We start from the raw sequence: 20,943 nt of genomic DNA on the forward strand, positions 1-20,943 counted from the left end.
GAAGAAGCCTTAGCGTCAGTATACACAGCGCTGGTACCCGGTTGTTACTGAGAGGAAGCACACAGGGCCTGAGGGTCTCATCCAGCCTACCCAGCCTCCTTTCATATAATTCAGACCTCTTGCTGTGCAGCTACTCACACTTATGTTATCTATAAATGCCATAAACAGACACATAAAACAATGAAGCCACAAGGAAAAGCTAACAATAAAGTACTTATCCGCCCATAATCCTCAAATATTAAAGGGCAGGACACACATGGGCACGAGGATGTGTCATAAAAATGTCTTGTCTGCACAAAAAGCCTTCCTCAATCTATTCACATGTTCAAGTTAGTCATTCACTTTTGACTCATGACACCCAGATAATCTCAGTCAATATTGCCACACTTTCCTGAGGAAGTCTCAAACAAATGCCAAAGCATTTGTGTAAATGCTGCTTCCTGAGTTAGTCTTCATGTTATTACTTTATCTCTTAGATCCCTTCTTCAGGGGCTGGGAAGAAATTGGATTTTGTGCACCAGAGTAACAACACAACATCTTGTAAAACTACAACTACTGATAAATCATTAGTGAACTATTTGATTTTTGTTCCACCTGAACACATGTATTCCTGATGCACTGACACATAAAGCCACCTTACGCTTGTCTGTGGGCTTTACACAAAGTTGTAGTTACTCATTAAAATGTCAGTGAGTCATTCTGTATGTGTTTGTAGTGCTTAACCTACCACTGAACGCACAGGACATGACGTCAAGCTGCACCTCCTTGATGTCATATCAGAGGAGTTAGAGGGAGATTTGATTGTGATGAAAAGTCTACATTCACTTTCATGGTCACAAACGTAATCTGAACTACATTTCACAACATATGAAAGTGACTAGTGTCAGTGATGAAAAGATCAGACTGCAGCAACTTGGGTTTGTTTTTTTTTTTGCTGTCTGCAGCAAAAACAAAAAAAGATCCAAAGATGTCAAAACACTGGATTTGCAATAGTTATGGAAACATTGGCCCGATCTACACAAGAGACATTTGTTACCATAGGTAAGCCCACAAGGTTTATTGATTTAAGTATCCCTCATTTGTGTTCAAAAACAGTAATAAAAACTTTCATACTAAATACTTTGAATTGTGTTGATCTTTGTACAGAAAGACTTTTTCTCATCTAGCCACAGAACCTAGTTCCCATACGCCAGGTTCTGCTTCACACAACCAAAGTGTATGCTAACATGACTGCCTACAAGCTCTCTGTTCACATGCTATATCTGTACCTCGGGCACGGTCTGAGGTAAACCACTAATCTACTGTACAAGATGAAGTGAAACAAAGACAAAGAGATGCTGGAACAGGAATTTACTTCTTTGTCTGTATTGTAGTTGCTTACTTTTCCTGTTCTGCCTCTACCTGGAAAGTGTCATGTTGCAGCAGACTTTGTGTTACTGTAAGCGAGCATCTAACAGGCATTTCCCTTAAGTCAGCTCAGATATCTACAACAACAGAGCATGTAGTTCACTTTAAATCTGGTCCTGAGCCAAACTTTTAGGTAGGACCTCTTTGTTTCATGATGTCCGCTTCAAATGGAGGAGCTGGCTAGTCACGGCAGGAAACAAGAGCCAGAAATAAATAAATCACTTAACATTGTTGATCAATAGCAGCTGATGGTGTATTGCAGGACAGTGAATGAGACTGCACTAAAATATTGAGCAACTTGTCAGTCTGTGCATACAGAGGCGATCAAAGTCAAACGTTACATTTGTTTGCATTGATTGTCAACATTTTGTCAATGAAAAAAATGCCATATTTAACTTATTTTGGAGTATATGTGCCTTTACATGTTGCCATTTGCCACACTTACAATGTATTAAGGACCATCCTGAGTTTTCCACTGAGAACAGTGATTCTTAAAGTGGGTCCTGGGACCCCCAGGGGTCCTTGAGGGGGTTCCAGAGGGAATCATTTATTTTCACTATAATTCCATCCATAAGTAGCACAATGACAGTGCATGACTAGTTTTGGTTCGGTTTCATACACGTTCTGTAATAAAACATCTAAAAGCAAAACTCTTATCAGATGGGGGACCCCGAGACAAAATCTTATCAAATTGGGGTCCATGGTCTAATTTGTGTCAGTTTAGGGGTCCTTGACGTGAACAAGTTTGAGAACCATTGATGTAGAATCAAGACTCATTGATTGCACTGTTATGTTGAGTTTTGTTAGTTGTAGTAGTATTATGTGTTTATATTTTTGTTTCTCATTTTATCATCAGTAATGGTAGCAGTGGTAATATTGAAATGAACATCAGTACCTGCAGAAGAGGAGTCATCATGGTCTGAGCTCAGGTACCCATCGCTCCTCCTGTCAGGGGTGCTGCAGCCGGAGCCGCGGGAGGCTCTGCGGGTAATATGCGGGAAGGATGGGGACAGCCTGCCGTCATCGCCGGAGTCAAAATCTCTGCTGTGGCGGCAAGGTCGCCGGGTGTCCCGGAAGGTGTTGGGCGTCCTCTGGCTGTCCCTGGCGACGTGAATCTTTGGTGCCAACAAGTTATTCCTCACGAAATTGTCATTCAGCTCCGCATCCTCGTATTCTCGGTCGCTGCCCTCCTCGTTATCGTTGGTTTGGGGGACCCTGGTCGGGACCGTGCTCCCTTTCTGAAAGGTGGGTTTCAGTGGCGGGACAGGGATAGGGACGGGCTTACCTGTCTTGCCGCTGAACCTGCTCCGTTCATGGCCGAAGGAGCTGCCGGTGATCCCTGCCGTCTTACCTGTGGCGTAGAGCTTCACGCCTCCTCCAAAGTCAGGTAGCTTCTCGCCGTCACACTGTGGTTTCCCCGTGTCCCTCGTCTTAGAGGCCAATGTGTCCGCGTTAAAGTTTTCGTCTTTGCCTCCAAATCTTTCCGGGTCGTTCCTCTTCTGTCGAGACACGGTGGTCTGCAGGTAGATCACCTTGAATTTCTCCTCCGCCAAAGCTTTCTGGAGCTGCTTCAGGTTGGTTTTACATGCCTCCAGCTCCGACTCGATGTCCTCCACAGAGTTCAGGTTCATTTGGGGGACTTCGCCGTCGGGAAATTCATTCCTCCAATGTTTTGCAAATTCCTCCTGTTCCCACATATCGCTGTTCACACCGGGCTTTCCGCCAAACGCAGGCTCGTAAAGCAACAGAGAGAAATGTTAAGTCTTCACCGACAGTCAGCAGCGTGTCTGTCGCATATATCCTCCTCCCTCTGTCCTCCTGTCTCACAACTAAGCAGTCTGAGAGTCTTTACTTTTTAAACATCTTCTGCTCCTTTCATATACAAGTGACAGGCGCGCACCGTGTGTGTGTGTGTGTGACGAGGATAACAGGTTTACCACGAAAAAGTTTCAAGGCTTCCTGTATCGACGCATGCTGCGTTCAAGTGCTGCTCGGACACGTGTGTGTTTTATAATGTTTTATGACAGAATCAAATAATATACTTTAACTAACTCCTTGTTTTGGAGAGATTTCTGCTCGAAAAACTTGATCCGTTTCTTTATTACCCCTAAGCAGAAGTCCAAATTTAGTGAGTCTCAGCACCCTTGCTGGAGTGTGAATCGGTTTCGGTGGACCATGCACATATTTTATGGTCCTATTTATATATTAAGTCTTTTTGGAGAGAAGTGAAACATTTAGTTTCAGAGATTCTGGACCTGAAATCGGATATCTATTTTTTAGTAAAAGTGACACATATGTTTTGAACGTTTTATGGCCCCAAGTAAAAAAAAAAACAATTACAAAATGCCCCAGAGGAACCCTCCCACCACTGCCCTATTATCAACATAATCAACTCTATTTGCTCCATGGAAAAAATGACAACTTCAAAAAAAACCCTTCAACTTCAAAAAGAGAAGATGATAAAAACTGGGAAAATGGGAGTGCTATAATCACCAAGATTTCAGCTATTTTTCTTTTTTCTGTCTGAACCCTTTTAAATGTACGGAGCCCCCCTGGGGTTAGCTGAGAGAAAAAAGATCCATGTGTAAATCTATACTCGTCCCCGTTATACAGTGACTTTTCTGTCCCTATGATTTACTCACTCATATTTTCTCTAAAATGAGTCACATATTTATAATAAACAGCTTAAATTATATATTTAGGTCTTCTTTATCACTTAAACAGGGATAATAGACAATCAATTGACAAGTAATTGATATATGCATTCAATTTTATCGTGTCTTCAGTGCAAAGTAATCAACTTCCACAAGAACTATAAACCATGAAATGATAAAAACCTCAAAATAGTCTTTAATTATGTTATAGTTTAGGCTAAACTGCCTCTAATCATAGCATATAAATCAGGTGAAACTATAGTTGTTGTTGTTTTACCTTTTTCTTCATTGTGTGTGTCCCTGAAGTCATCTTCCTGTTAGTATGTACTTTCTCACCTTCCAAAGAAGACTACAATTCCATTGAGACCATTTTCAGGAAGGGAAGTGATATAAACTTTTGGGGGGGGCAGGAATTCAACCTTCAACCTTTAAGTCCTTGAAGTTGTGCGATGGAACCTCCATGGATCTGACTTGTTTTTCCAGCACATCCCACAGATGTTCGTTTGGATTGAGATCTTGGGAATTTGGAGGCCAAAGCAACACCTTGAACTCTTTGTCATGTTCTTAAAAACCATTCCTGAATGATTTTTGTGGTGTGGCAGGGTGCATTATCTTGCTGAAAGAGGCCACTGCCATCAGGGAATACTGTTGCCATCAAGGGGTGTACTTGGTCTTCAACAATGTTTAGGTAGGTGGTACATGCCCAAGGAACATCCACATGAATGCCAGGACCCAAGGTTTCCCAGCAGAACATTGCTCAGAGCATCACACTGCTTCCGCCGGCTTACCTTCTTCCCATACTGCATCTTGGTTCCATCTCTTCTCAGGTAAATGATGCACACGCACCCGGTCGTCCATGTGATGTAAAAGAAAACATGATTCATCAGACCAGGCCATCTTCTTCCATCACTCCATCGCTCGGCAGTGGACAATAGTCAGCATGGGCACTCTGACTTGTCTGCAGCTACTCAGCCCCAAACGCAGCAAGCTGTGATGTACTGTGTGTTCTGACACATGTTTATCATGGCCAGAATGAACTTTTTCAGCAATTTGTGCTACAGTAGCTCTTCTTAGGGTTCAGACCAGATGGGCTGGCCTTTGCTTCCCACATGCATCAGTGAGCCTTAGGTGCCCATAATCACTCTGTCACTGGTTCACTGGTTGTCCTTCCTTGGACCACTCTGGCAGGTATTGACCACTGCATACCGTGAAGACCCCACAAGACCTGCCATTTTGGAGATGCTCTGACCCAGTTATCTAGCCATTACAATTTGGCCTTTGTCCAAGTCGCTCAGATCCTTATGCTTGCCCATTTTTCTGCTTCAAACACATCACCGTCAAGAACTGACTGTTCACTTGCTGCCTAATATTAATATTATTCACTTCGCCTGTCAAGTGGTTTTAATGTTTTGGCCGATCGATATATAATAATCTTCCTCTCACCCCCCTCTCCCATGGGGGGTGGTGGTGTGTCTTCCTCAAGCTCGTGTCCTCTACCAGAGGCCTGGGAGTTTAAGGGTTCTGCACAGTATTTTAGCTGTTCCTAGGACTGCGCTCTTCTGGACAGAGACCCCAGATGCTGTACCCAGAATCTGCTGGAGCCACTCTCTCAGTTTGTGGGTCACAGCCCCCAGTGCTCCAATTACCACTAGCACCACTGTTGCCTTTACTCCCCACATCTTTTCTAGCTCCTCTTTCAGCCCTTGTTATTTTTCGATCTTCTCGTGTTCCTTCTTCTTGATGTTGCTGTCATTTGGGATTGCTACATCTATCACTACTGCCTTCTTCTGTTGTTTGACACGATGTCCAGTTGGTAAGCCATCACCAGCTTGTCAGTCTAGATCTGGAAGTCCCACAGGATCTTGGCTTGGTCATTCTCAACCACCTTAGGAGGTGTCTTCCATTGTGACCTTGGGACTTCCAGCCCATACTCAGTGCAGATGGTCCTGTACACTATGCCAGCCACTTGGTTATGGCGTTCCATGTATGCTTTTCCTGCCTTCATCTTACACCCTGCTATTATGTGCTGAACTGTCTCAGGAGCATCTTTGCACAGCCTGCACCCTGGGGTCCTGTCTGGTGTGGTAGATCCCCACCTCTATTGATCTTGTACTGAGTGCCTGTTCTTGTGCTGCCATGATTAGTGCTTCTGTGCTGTCCTTCAGTCCAGCCTTTTCCAGCCACTGGTAGGATTTCTTGATATCAGCCACTTCTTCTATCTGTCGGTGGTACATACCGTGTAGGGGCTTGTCCCTCCATGATGGTTCCTCCTCCTCCTCTGCATCATCAGGTTTCTGCTGTCTGAGGTATTCATTTAGCAGTTCATCTTTGGGGGCCGTCTTCCTGATGTATTCCTGGATGTTGGCTCACCAGTCCTCGGCCTCCCTCGTTCCGCTTAGTGTACAGTCTCAGGGTGCTGGACTTGGGGTGAAACCCTCCATGCATTGTGAAAAGACATCAGCTGATACGCTGACAATCAGGTACTGTGCCTGATCAAAGGACCGCAGGCCCTCAATAAAAGGTCTTTACAGGTAGATCACTCAACATGGAGGTACGAACAAAAGAGCCAAACCACAAAAAAAGGCATCCCTGTCCATTACTGTTCCTCCTTGTGATGGTTTATGTGTTTGTTTGTTATTACTTGTTAATCATTGTTCGGTGTTCATGTTTTTGTACTGACCCGATGTATGCATGTCTGTTAAACCTACAAGTTAATAATAGAACTTTGGCAGGTCCAGTTTTTATCACTTTACAAGCAACATTCAAGGTTTATATTTGCCACTACCTCTGCCAGATACTCTAATTGATGAATGTATCACTTGTTTTGTGCCAAAATGTTGTATTTCTTTAAGAAATTAATTATAATCACATGATGAATTACAGCATCTTTATTTTTAATCAAATAAATAAAACACAATTTCTTCTGTCTGTCCTTGCTAATATGTAATTCTTTCTCTGTCCACCTGATCAGAGAATTGTTTTGCCACTTGTCATCATGATTGATTGTGATAAGGAGCCACACACACAAAGCTATTTGTTGTGACCCTCCCCCAATTTGCACATTGCAAGGACATCTGGAAAAAAAAGTGATTGTTTTTAAACATTATTATATAGGTGGAGTTTCACACATTGCAGATGACAAAGTATGCAGGACAATGAGGGAAAACTCATCCACAGTTAGAACCTGTTAACACTGGTTTTCCACCCTCTTGGACAAGTAATTTTTAAATAACAATTTGACAGCAACATTAAATGTTTGGCACAGTTTTGTGTAATTTTGGGAGGTGAGGAGCATTAACAGCAAAGATATGTTTTTTTTATTTACCATCGACAAAAATGGGTCTAAAAACGTACCGGTTCTTAATAATCAAGACATATTCTATTCATGAATAATTGTTTTGTTATTGTTTCAAGAATAAAAAATACTATGATGGCATAAGGCACATATACTATCCACGTAAAGCTCATTATTGTTTAAAGCTGTAGTGCGGGACTGTCATCTGCCCCTTCTGGCAGTGAGAGTAATTACAAAAACACTGTTGACACGTGCTTATGTCATAGGCTTGGCCGTAGCCTGTTCCAACGCTATGTTGTTCACACAACCTTTGTAAAATGACTCCAATAACATTTGTAAAGTCTAGAAGAGCTGCACGATTAAATTATTCTATCCCCATTCAAGTTAGCAGAGAGCTAACCAGAAGTTAGCCACTTGGCCAGTGGAAGTCTCTAATGCCAGTATGCATTCATCCGGCCAGCGAGGGAATGTCAAACTTGACACCAGATTCCAGTACAATATACTGTGAAATACAGGGATTTACCTGGTGTTGATAGGCTTAATCAGCATTGTGTGAACTCATCTGGAAAGGGCTTGAATGTAACGAACATTCATTCATATGTAAAAGCTCCACACTGCAGGTTTAATATTTACAGTATTTTTATTTTGTGATAACTATGTATATGTCCCTAACAGGGTGGAATACCTTTTTAAAAAATGTAATAATTATAATATTATTAATTATATATGTCTTTTTATTTTTAAATATTTTTTGAAATTGTAAATTGTCTTCACCCTGTTTGATGCTTCATAACTGGATAAGTAGTATCTCACATTGTTGTGACACAAAGTTTTCCCAACAAGTAAGCCCGGGAAGTTAATATTAGCTGCTTCCCCACTAGCCTCAAACTGAAAGGTACAATAAATAAGCTATACAATGACCACTGTGAAAAGTCCAAAAGTTATTTGAGCATGTGGATTGCAAATCCAAGGGCATGGTTTTGTAATCCAAGAGCATAGTTTATAAGCCTTCTAAACTGAGAGTACAGATTTACACATGATAGCTTCTTTTTCTCAGCTGACCTCAGATGGGCTCCATGTAAATGCATTATGAACTGTAGGGGAGAGTCGCCTTAAAGTTAACATGTTACAGTTGTAACACACACACACATTATGTAAATGCCATCATGACCTCATCACGTCAGCATGTGGCCAGTGCAGTACCAAACATCCCTAAGAAATATCAACAGGATTCGTCCTCTCTGCAGGGTGGCGGGAAAACCAGTTTAGCTCAAAGTAAGTAAAAATTAAGATCCAGAAGTATTTTTCAAATATAAAGTTGTGCTTGTATGTTGTGGAGCTAAAATCCACATGGTTGTCTGCATGTATCTGTTCTTCATCAGTTAGCATAGTTTTCATATGTCATGCATGCTAGTTCTGGTCTGTAAGGAAGGACAAAGCATGGGCGCAACCAGGAGCTCATTTGTAACATGTTACATTTGTAACTGCCTGGATTTGTGAGCACAGCTTGATTAATGTTCCCCTTTGTTTGCTGGTGGACTGCACTGTGTGGTTATAGCATAGAATGTAAAGCTTAGTGATCTAGGGTGTTACTACATTTTTGACCCTCCAGGCCTCAGGGCATTATTACACATGGGCCTCCCCAAAAAGCATGCGCTGTAGTGGCCAATACTCTGTGTTCAGTCAGATGTCATTCAATTATATTCTAAATCAGATTAGGGCTGTATAGTATTTTTACAACTTCCATCAATCCAATTCACAAACTATGTAGGTGTAATTAATGTACTTGCCGACAAGGAAGAACACAAATGCGCCAACTGGTACATCAGGTAAGTTTTAATAATATCATTTTGTTGTATGCATTATCTGATCACATCCATGGCATGAAATCAACGTAGAAAGAGTTGCTTCACTGAAATATTGTTGATTTGCCATGAACACTATTTGTTTAATGCTGTTTTTTAGCTGTGTTACAACCGTAGCTCACGCTGTTACAAATGATACTCATGATGAGTGCTTCTTGTTTTCTCTATTGAAAAACTTTAAGAGGTTTATAACACATGCAGGTTGTTTGCCTGAAAATATTACATATGTAGGTAAGAAGTTGTGAGTAAAAGAGTGAAAAATGAAAAATGTTACAATAATAGTGACTCTCTCCAACCTGTGCTCTTTTCTTTTACTGATTGTGATGTCTTGTCTCAGAGCCCCATCTGTTCTGTGTCCTTAAAAGAAACTAAAACTAAAAGTATTTTTTTTAAAAAAGAATCAAATCAAAGGTTCACACCTCATTACCAGCATTGAAGCAAGTGTGTTTGGCTTTGGGAGAAAAAAAAACATTGTTCTTGTGGCTTGAACATTTAGAACTCAACCACAGAACTATGGCCTACTTAGATCAGGTGTTATATTTGGTTTCCAGGGTCACAGATTGTGTTCTAGGTCAAATGTGTTAGTGATATTAAAATAACGACATTATTCAGTGTAAGGAAAACAGCAGAAAAATATATAAAAAGGCAAAAACTAGACAAAAGTCACAATAAATTATATAGAATAGAGAAACAATCCAAACAATATTAATTATATAATTAATAATTAATAATTTTTGTAACATAAATTGTTCTCACTTCTTATACCTCCATATAAAATATCTAATATGTCTTTTGTAGCCCACCACAGAATATTCCGTCATGCTCTATGGTCCAAAAACATCTGACAGCACCTGAAAGCAACAGTTGCTGGTGGAGACAGTGATGAAAAGATATCAGGATGATAACAGGTTTAACCTGGTGGTTAAGGTGGACACGCCATGTGACAAATGTGAAGTCACTTATAATCACATTTTTGCAAAATAACATGATGTTTATATGACAGATGAAATGGTGGTCTGTTATCCTGGTCCCAAATGAGTCTTCTCTTTTCAGAATAGAACATTTTATTCATTGGCTGAAAAGATTACACATTGTTCTTATAATTCAACTTAAATGAATTATAAAAAGTCATTTTTCGGTATTATTTTAATAGTGAACTTTGCTGTATTGTGCAGTTTTATATTCAAGTACAGAGCTATTGGAAACATTTTGTCCTCTCTAATCTGATGGGTTTCTCATGGTTCTCTGTTCAAGCAGCATTGACTGCACACTACACAATGACATAGCCTACTTTTCTCTCTCAGAACATATTAGAGTACTATGATATCCAGAGAAGAGGAAAAGGTGTAACACTTACTTTGAGTGCCAGAGAAAATCAATGAGAATCTAATTCTTTTTCATAGTTTAACACAGATCCATTTATGGGTCTTGTTTTTATCATCTCACTTATTGTTTTAATAGCATGAATAAGCATTTGGTAACTCGCTTGATTGCAAAAGGAGGGCACTGTGACTAGAGCTTGCCTGTTCCCTCTGAAACCAGTCTCCTCCCCTTCAGCTGTTGGTTTCAGTGGTTAGACACAAGGGAAGAGTTTTGTGCTCATTTATCAGGCTTTGTGTTATCAGGCCTCAGCACTTATTTGGCACCGCAAACACGTGGATGCCTTTGAAATGCATTTGCATGTGCATATTTTATACAGGAACATGCCATAGCTCAGATGAACACATCCTCATTCTCTTGCTTGTTTTGATTGATGCTATTTTATCACTGCAGAAAAATCTTTGGTAAGAAATGTTACTCCTGCTCAGCCTCTCCCACCCACAGAACACAGACACCTTACATCTACTAGTTCCAACATTTTCAAATGTAGCAATGGGCAAATGTGTTAAATCATACCTTAAAAACTTGTGATCATGGTGATTTACATGATTGATAATTACACAAAGGGGTAAACTTAAAATCTGATCATTTTAACCTCAGCAGGATCTGTGCAGCTGTGTCCGGATAAAAAAAAAAACTGGTAAGCAGCCAAGTAGGAGACTTCCAGTAAAATAGAGTTGTAATGCAATACAACAGGGGAGAAAGTTATCACTACGGACAGTGAGCGGAGGGTGGGGGCAGAGATGGACTCTTGGTTTTTCGAGTGCCCATTTGGATCACTGCCCAGAACTGAAAGATCATTCTCCTAAAAGCTTTCTCTAGCCAGGAGGAATCATTGATCAGCACTCATTACAGACCTGACAGCCCCGATCAGGTTACTGTAATGAATAGATGAGAAAGGCTACGACTATAGCCTGTAGTCATGAAACTGGCCTGACAGAAAATGTATGGACTTTTCAGGTTAATCTACATGTCTTCAATAGAGTCAGCTTGTGGAACGCAGAAGTGTGACAGCTGAGTCCAGACCTTCTCATGTGTGCTGTGTTCATTCCAGTGATTATGTCTAAGGAAACACTATGTAGGGCTGTGCTGTTAACAGACACAAAAAAAGACCGCTCTACAGCATGTACACACTCATTTTGGTTCATTCCCAAAGTGAATTTATTCATTAGACAACAAAATCAGGAATTTCTGATCCACATGTCCATGTATTGCATTAACCAAAGGTGCATAATAAGGCAAAATAATGTATTAGTATAATTATCCTGTTAAATGTGCATGCTTTTCTGTTACCGATATATTCACAGATTAAATGACACCTCCAGCATTTCTCAGCGTCATTCATTGCCATTCAATTCCAAATATTCTGAAATCTGATTTACTTCCTAATATGAATTCATCTCTGAGAACAAGAAGCGACCAATAGTGTCTTGCAACAACAACATGTGCAAAATTCTCAGTTGTGCTGTAATTGTAGCATTTAGTGTTTAGTCATTGCAAAGGATGCGTCATTGTAAACACATCTGTTGTTTGCAGACATGTTTGCTGAACATCTTATCTGCAACATACTTTTTATACGTACACAACATGCAATGTTGTGTTAAAATGCGTCAGTGACAGATGTTTTTTTTTTTTTTGAAAAGTAGCTCAAGTGTGTGCTGTGACAAAGACGACATAGAGTTTTGTTAAAAATTAGACAAATTAGACTAAGCTTTGGACAAGATTTTCAACACTTAAATTAATCTAATCTAATCTAATCTATCTAAATTAAGTGGTTAGACGTCAAGGCTCCGAATGTGTTCTTAATATTTTACCAAATGACATCCACTCCTTTATGGCTGCATAAAGAGTTTAAATATGGACTGTCATCCAATTATATGAAACATAATGAATGTTCTAGTATATATGAATATACAGCATTTAAGTGGTGTTTTTGACTATTTCTGTCAAGTATAAAAACTTTGGTTGTATATTTGAGCTATAGATATGTAGTTCTGGAACAAGAAAAGTTCTCCTATTGAAATAATTAAAGGGTAAATTCCTTGGTAATGGCATGCTGGCTATAATGTTTTGACATGCACTCCAGCAGTGGCAGGCTGAAGAGCAAAAGATCCAGCTCTGACAGTCTGCAACTACTCCATTATATTCTAAGTTGCAGCAGAGGGCCACATACAGATTACAGATCAGTGGTTGTGTGATGCCCTCTTGTGGCTGCAAGTGCATGACAAAACAAGCATGACGGAGTCAAAGCAACACAGTATGAAGAGTGCATCTGCAACAACAATAATAAACAATAAAATAGCATAGTACTATATTTATTGATTGGACAATTTCCACAGGACATCAAAGACAGTGAGTTTTACTAATCTTATAAATGTTGCTACCAAAAATAATGAATTAACATTATAAAAATGAATGACTGTAAGACCACAGCGATACACTTTGAGACAACAAAGACGTAAAAACATTAGAAAGTACATATGCTTTCCATTATTCAAGTCCTATACATCACTTAAAACCAAACATACAGTACAAGGATATCAAAATAGACACATATATATTATTATAAAACATGTTTCAAACTGCATCCCATTTGTATTGAGGAACAGAACACATACCATTTCTTATCAAAATAATATCTTGTTATCCAACACGTAATCTACAAATTCCACTCCAAATTTGTTGTGCAATTTTCACTGAAATCTCTCTTTTTTTTTTTAAGGCAACAATAGGACAGCACCACAGATGCAACCACTGGAGTTACAGGTAGGTAGTATCAAAGGCCACAAACACCCTCCCGAAGATTTTACAAGTATAATTTCAGAAGAAGACAAATGACTACAGTTTTGGGTCAAAAGTTGCAGGTTATGATCCTCAATGGCCTTCCTGAGCAGTAAAAAGGAAACTTAAAGAATGGTGTATAAGGATTCATAAGTCATCCATGATTAAGCCTGGCCTTTAATATTATAAAAATTTAGTTGATTTAATGTAAATAGGTTTTTAAATAACAATAGTATCATAAATACTTATCACAACGATATACCAGTCTTCAGATGAAAGACTTTCACAGTGACTCTTTGCAAAGCCTCCACAAATGTTCTTTGCATAGTTAATTGATTTTCTGATAGTAAACGCATAAAAAACTAAATCAGAGTGTAAAAGATGGTATCTAATCAATATGTGAGGAAAGTCTGTCATTTGCTAACAGAACAAAGTGCAAAATCTATACATGTTGCTGTGACTAGCACATATTCAAGATCGCTGTTAGCCTTACAAACCAGTTTTTATGCTTTTCTGATGCCGCTTGCCACCAAGGTTTCTCGCCTGGTGGTTACAAACGCCTGTTGTTTTTCATAATAGGCTGCCTCATTAATAAAAGTGGGATAGACGGTTCCAGAGCCTTGGTAGTGGATGGTCTTCCCATCAAACGTTTGGAACATAGGGTCACCGGGGTTCAGCGGCTCCCAGTCGCAGTCCTGAAACAACAACAAGCAATAACCACAGAAGAGTAACTTGAGTGTGTTGCTCCAAGGAAAACATCAACCAAGGATTTCTCATTTCCTCTTTCATAATATCTTATATTTACAGGTGCAATGGGTCAAATATGTTTTTTTTTTAACCTGCAGATTGGGATGCACCATGGCAATGATGTTTCCGTTGGCATCTCTGGGGTAGTCGATCCTCTCTGTGACCCGGAAAACTTCCACTGTACAGGGAGGGAACTCCATACCTAAATAACACACAGCACACAACATCTCTGATATTGTAAGCATCTTAAAGAAACCTGTTGAACACTGATGAAAAATGTGACTATCACAAAAAATTCAAGCATTTTTAGCTTTTTGTAACACTTTTTCACAAGGTCATATTATCCTCAGAATCATGGCACTTATTCCACTTGGAGGAGAAAAAAACTTTCAGTATTTTCAGTTATTTTGAAATAATGGACACAATCTGAGACTTAAAAAAACCCCAATATATTAACATAAGTAAACAAAAGTTGATGTTTTACGTGGGATACCATGATGTCATGTGATTTAAAAAAAACAACAACTGTATATGCAAGGCTGGATTACCAACCAGGCAAAGCGGCCCAGGGGCCCCAAAAGCCCAGGTTTGCTCCATATCATTCGGGTCTATTTTATTAATCAAAAAAATGTAACAAATTTGCAAAAGTGAAGTATGATATCAGCTATGACTGGTCTTCCGTCTTGTGGTCCTGGTCTTGAGGAGGGACTCTTTTATCGAATTGCACACACAAAACTGAGGGCAGGGTAATATCATTCCATCATAGAGTACTGTAAGACTGCAACCAACAATTATTTTCATTATTAACAGGTCTGACAATTGTCTTCTTTAATTATCAATTTATTGTTCAGGTGCTGGAAGATGGTAGACACTGCCAAAATGGCCCAATTCAACCTCCGAAACAACACAGGAAGGGCAGTGCTTTTTGAGTCCAGACTCAAATGCTTTGCTTTGCAACCTAAGTGAGACCACTCAGCTGTATTGATATGCAAGGTGCAGCATGGGGGTTCCAAAAGTCATCACCGTTGCCGACTGAATCTATGTGATGGTTATTCTGCAGAGGAAGTCATGTCGAACTGTAACAGCATTGTAATCTCGTATAGCTTAAAGAGTTGTTTCGTCATGGTGCTCAGCTTCAGAGAGCAGGAACACCAATTCATCACCATGCCAGAGCATTCATCAGCACCAGTGTGGCCCCACGACAGAAGATTACCACACTCATTGGCAGCCAGACCCTAATGACATGGAAACTGACCAACTCCCAACAAGCAGGCCATTCAACAGCAGGCCAGTCGGGGGAAACCAACAGAACTGCAACTCACACTTGGCACAGACCGCTTGTTTACGTAAAAAGGGGAAGGAAAAGCTGCTTTGCACCTAAACATGCAAACACTGTTCCATGTTGTGGGGAAGAAAAGGGGTAGAGCGGAGGCGAAGATGAGGCAAATGCAGATAAATTTAGACTTCTGGGTGTAGGTAAATCAGACGGGCACCCATGAGTTATATGTCATTTCTCGTCTAGTTTCTCGTTATGCTGACAGATGTACAGACTGACCATAAAGTTACATAACACACAATGAATGAATCATAATATTAATCATCCCCAAGGAAAAATTCTAGAGACAGTGTAGTTATTTCCTGCAAAAATGGCCTCTTGCCATATAAACGTGGTATGTCATAACTTACATTTTTAAGCTGCTTCCCCTACCTTCATTAAACAGATCGATGAAGTCCAGGGCATGTTTCAGTATTGCCCTCATAGCTTCAAAGATATTACTCCTCAAAACACCTTGAGGCTGAGGACCCACTTCCAGACCTGCAATAAAACAATCAAAAGACTCATTTGCACATGTAAAACTATTTCCCACCAACTGAATGGACACCTTGGGAATGGCTTAAACGTTATTTCCTTTGTCCATAGTCTCCCTGAGCGATTTGGCTGTTCTTGAGAGACTCACCAACAGGGTGCTTGGCTACAGAGCGTGAAGTGGAATATTTCAGAAGAGGGTGTTCATTCAGCAGAACAAGACAGCTGGCTGGAGCGATGGCTTTCTGCAACACAAAAGCAGCAAAAACAAGATCTAGCAAAAAAATAAAAACACACCTTAACAAAGTCACATGCGTCACATCAGCCAGCTGTCTTAAGCAGAGCTACTTTAACTGTGAGTGACTAGTTTAAGCTTCTGCTCAACAGAATGGAATTAAATTGAAAATGACATTTGCACCAACTCACATCGCAACAAATATGACACATGCAATAAAAAGCAAACAAACTCAATGACCATGTGCATGAATCAAGCTTAAGTTGGTAGTCTGTCTTGGTAATCAGTAAAGGCACAAAATCATTTTCAGCACAAACAGCACTGTGATTCTTGTCTTCATAATTTATTGTTGTCAATTGTTGTCACCATGTTCTACTGAGTTTAAACTGTGGATAATTCAAATAATAGTAGATTGTTTGTGTTTATTTTGACTGAGGGGTCTCTGAATCAGTGGAGGACCCGAGTTGACTGCAGGGCTCCAACATCTTTCTGCTCAAGTCCAGACAAAGTCATCAGTACTGTCCCGTACATTCTTCCCATTCTACAACACATATTATAGAAGCCTGCCTTTAGTCATTAGACGAGGCTCAATCCCTGTTGAGGAAACCAGCCTGACTCAGTTTCTGAGCAGAATAATGATTGCTGGCAGTTACCAGAAAGTCAGTCAAAGAACTCAAAGTTCAGTTTGTTATCTAACACACAGCAAAGAAATGAGTCATCATACAGCTGATGCTTGGTGATAGTATACTGGGCTTTATGCATTTCTGTGTAAGCATTTTGTGTTAGAACACGTTGCTCATAAGCTCTGTCACAAAGATACTTTTGGCTTTTCTTTTTCTCCCTGGTGTTGCTCTGCATGCCTTTGTTTTGTGCTGTAGAGCAAGAAAAGGAACAAGAGCTAATAAGACACCTTGCACAATATATTCCAAACAGGTAAGCAAGCTAATGTAATGTTTGCAAAGTGAGGTTTGTATTTTTGCCATAACATTGCAGCAATGTGCCAAAACAAATGTTATGCTATATGTAACATCATAGACAAAGGCCCTGAACACCTTTGTGTATGTATATGAAACACATAAAGGCATCTTCTCACACTCATCTGCCATTTGTGGCTCAGAGAACATAATGACCAAAGAAAAACAGGTGACCCTCGGGTGTGTTTGGATGGTTGATCCTTTAGATGAGTTTGTCCAACACGTAAAGGTAAACAGATCATGACATTATTCACATAGGTTAACTGAACCTCTCCAAAGAGAGCTAATTTTAGTAAAACATTGACTCTTCAGCACACACAATGATTTGGAAGATAGATGTAAGAGGAAACCAGAGACACAAAGTCTCTAGCTGTCACTTTCTCTCTTTTTGAGAAGTTTAAAAAAAATGATACATGTTGCATACTGTAAATTATGGAAATGGTTACAGCAGCAGATCCCCATAATAGCTAATGCTGCTCCTACAGAGGTGTGTTTGTGCTGTGAGGTGTAAAGATTCAGTCAGATTTTAAACCTCTCTCCGAGGTCGTCACCTTGATGTAGTTCATCATCTGCAGATTGAAGTGGTCTTTGGAGCTTTCCAGAATTAGAGTGGAGCCCATGTTGGACGTCGTGTTGTGGAGGTCAAAGATGACATCGTAGGCCTCTGGGCTTCCTTTAGGTCCAAATATCCTGTTGATCTCCTGAGCTCTCTTCACCTCGTAGGGCAGGTCATCTCCCTCCAGGGCACTGCAGGGCACATGCACACACACACACACACACACACACACACACACACACACACACGCACATGCACGCAGCATTAGAAAGCGGTCAATCAAAGAATTCATATTTGACGTCATTGGATTTATATCTTATCAGAAAGTTAGGCTGAAAAGAACAATGAACAATGAAACATGTTAATGATTTACACAAAGGTGTGTACTTGTCCAAGATACCCTGTAACACTTTTACCTAACTGTTCTGTCTCTGTGGATAGAAGCCTGCATGTTAACACAGTAACTGTGTGGTTAAATTAGAGATCATCTACAACAAGCGTCAAAAGCCAAAAAACAAGAATTTCCTGTTTATGTGGTGAATGTATGCATTGTATTTCCAACAGTTTTTCACGTGTGGGTAACAGGAAAACATTAATAACTGTGACTGCAGATGATTACACCTATTTTGTTGTTAATGTAGAAAGTCATGACAGTCATTAAGTCTACACTGGGACACAAAAGCTGGATTCAACAGGACAGTGGCCTCCTTTTGTGAGCATTCAGAAGAAATTTAATCCACTTTCTCCACTTTCTCTTGCATGTCGGCACTAAATGATCCTTGAGAAGTTTGTTTTGTCCCCCGGGCTAAGCTTGCTTTTTTCCCTAGACAGACATTACACTGTATATGCTCTCCACAGAGAGAATGAGAGCTGCCCTTTTTCTCTCTCTCTTAGCTCTTTTAAAGCATTTCAAAATAACCCCTAGTCTAGGACATTCTCCAAACTACTGTAGAATAGCACCTCTGCTGCCCATATTGTCTCACCTCCCTCACATCTGCTCTTTAGACCCCATTTTCAGCAAATATCTGGTATTGTCTGGACTGCCGGCACATCAGTACACAGGCATAGTGTCAGCTACAGCTGATAAAGTGGTCTCCAACATACTAAGTTAAACTGAAATGACACACAGTCACTAAATATGGGGAAGAGCAGAGTTGTCTGTCTATTTAAGTTGAAGAAAATGACACTGTGTGCTGTTTTTAGAAAGTAGTTAATCTTCTTATATGTTGCCTTCAGAAAGGCCAAACAGTTTGTAAGCTGGAGAGCGCTGAGAAGATCTTTTAAGAGAAAAAAAATCATCTGCATGATGAGGCAGTGACAGTCACTTCCCCCATACGATGAGAGCTTTCACAAAGACACTACTGAAAAATATGTTGTATATCATCAGAAATCCTTCAATAGTATCACTATTAAGTACACTTATTGTCACTCTACTGTATATACACACTATCCAAAAGTACCGTAAACACCACAATATTCCCATAACAGGAATATCAGTGATACCATATGATGGCAAAAGGTCAAGATTGAATAAATAAATAAGCCCACTTAAAAATATCATGGTGATAATCATAATTTCCCCTCTGGAAACAACAAACACACTACAATAACCTTGGGAGTGTTATTACATTGTTCCTATTATGATTTATGAATAGAGATGCTGTTATCCAACCACATTAGTAAATAGGCTGCTGTGCGTGCTCGTGCACACTTGACTGTATGAGCCAGGGTTTGCATAAGACTTAATTTTACGCTGTAGTGCACACACAAAAAAAAGGAGCGAAAAAAAATCGTCTTAAATCATTTGCAGCTCGGTCACGTTTCGCTCACGTTTTTCCTGCTGGCTGGCAGTCAGCTGAAGTCCAAGAGGAGGGGGCACGCTGCTCGGCTGTTATTGGCAGAGGCGCAGGTGAGGGGGGTGGGACGGGGTGGGGGTATGGGGGGCATGGACGATGGTAAACACAATCACACAATCACACACACACACACACACACTACCTGTGATAATAACAGTATGATGGAAGTGTCCACGTGACTGTTTTACTGTAGGAATTCCTACAATAAAAGAGTATGAATCCTATATTCAGACGTCCTACACCTTGTTTACGTCCACACCGCGTTGTTTTTCATTCTATTGTGTTAACCATCATGTTCTCACTGAGAGATCCCAGAATCTTTTCCTCATTTGTCTACCAGAGCACACACATAAATGGTCAATTATGTCAATAATGTTACATAATTTAAGCTGTCATTACATTTTCCATCACATTTCCACTCACTGTGGCCCAGATCCTTTAACACAGATGGATCCTTAAGGAGATTCCACTGGGTCCCAAGCACAATAATTAGCTCGGATTTTAGTCATTTCATTCGCAAAAAAACTACCGTAATGGCAACATGTACTTACAGTAAGTAAGACCATTCACACAATGTCAGAATTTACAGCACTAGTATGCAAATGTGCCATGTTTTTTTTCAGTAGACCTATAAAATTGAGCTCAAAACCAAATCCGAAAAATTAATTTTGTGGATCCGTGCCATGAAACAGATTGTGTTCAACACGTGACAGCAGATAGGAACAACAGCACCCAGCAGCGACACTGGCTATGACAGCAGGTGTGTGTTGTGTTTACCTGAGGTTTTCTGGTGTGAAGGCTCGGTTCAGATCCGTGTCCACATATCTGGTGCATTTCTCCACAGCCCTCGGGTTGGTGATGAAAGGTTTGGTCACGACCCCTTTCCTCTGTATCTCGGCGCTATTCTTCACCCACAGGTTCACGAGCGTCACGCCGGACATCTCGTTCCCATGAGTCCCTCCGAAAATCGCTACTCTCCTGGCCTCGTTCAAACACACGCTGTTGTTATAAGAAGACATATCTAGACAGAGAAACTGTGCAGAGCCTGGATGAAGACACGTTGGTCTCAACGGCAGAGGAAAAGTTTCCAGCTGGAGCTTCGCAGCCTCACTGTTTAAATGCCCACTGTGGCTGCGCGCTTACGTAACGTGCCCGCTGGGCTGTCACGATCAGTCACCGTGCGTAAAAGGCGCTGAGTTGTGCACGACATCTCGAGTTGCAGGCTAAACTCCGGTCAACAAGGTTAGTCCCATTGACTGAATCCAAATGTCCAGACGCCACCGCACTTGCAGACTCGCGGACTTTGCGGGCGCGTTCCCCGTAAGTCTGCGGGTGCTGAGAGCTGTTCAAACCCGCATTTTATCAGGTCCACAAGAGCCCTCAAGC

General features: G+C 40.5%; 2 protein-coding genes across 2 annotated transcripts in view; both read right to left on the reverse strand.

Moving 5' to 3' along the window:
• abr (ABR activator of RhoGEF and GTPase) overlaps positions 1 to 3,361 on the reverse strand; it is a 131,476-nt gene extending 128,115 nt beyond the window's left edge. The window contains exon 1 of the mRNA XM_044370667.1: positions 2,303 to 3,361. Within this exon, the coding sequence (XP_044226602.1) occupies positions 2,303 to 3,104 (802 nt within the window). The 5' untranslated portion in view covers positions 3,105 to 3,361. The remainder of the gene's footprint in view (positions 1 to 2,302) is intronic.
• Positions 3,362 to 12,900: 9,539 nt separating this feature from the next.
• On the reverse strand, positions 12,901 to 20,943 carry aspa (aspartoacylase). The gene is made up of 6 exons (XM_044370279.1): positions 20,335 to 20,943; positions 17,697 to 17,892; positions 16,088 to 16,181; positions 15,838 to 15,945; positions 14,222 to 14,331; positions 12,901 to 14,077 (listed from the first exon to the last, which is right to left on the reverse strand). Exons 1-6 carry the CDS (start codon positions 20,574 to 20,576, stop codon positions 13,886 to 13,888), a joined length of 942 nt encoding a protein of 313 aa, XP_044226214.1. The 5' UTR covers positions 20,577 to 20,943; the 3' UTR covers positions 12,901 to 13,885.

This window comes from Thunnus albacares, chromosome 13 (genome assembly GCF_914725855.1).
Source record: "Thunnus albacares chromosome 13, fThuAlb1.1, whole genome shotgun sequence".
NCBI lineage: Eukaryota > Metazoa > Chordata > Actinopteri > Scombriformes > Scombridae > Thunnus > Thunnus albacares.

Excerpts from the sequence above, each read along its gene's own strand:
- aspa (XM_044370279.1), bottom strand. The coding sequence starts at position 20,576 with ATGTCTTCTTATAACAACAGCGTGTGTTTGAACGAGGCCAGGAGAGTA. Across the intron at positions 14,332-15,837 it reads CATCGATCTGTTTAATGAAG|GTATGGAGTTCCCTCCCTGT; the intron begins GTAGGGGAAGCA and ends TGTGTTATTTAG. Across the intron at positions 14,078-14,221 it reads TGGTGCATCCCAATCTGCAG|GACTGCGACTGGGAGCCGCT; the intron begins GTTAAAAAAAAA and ends TTGTTGTTTCAG.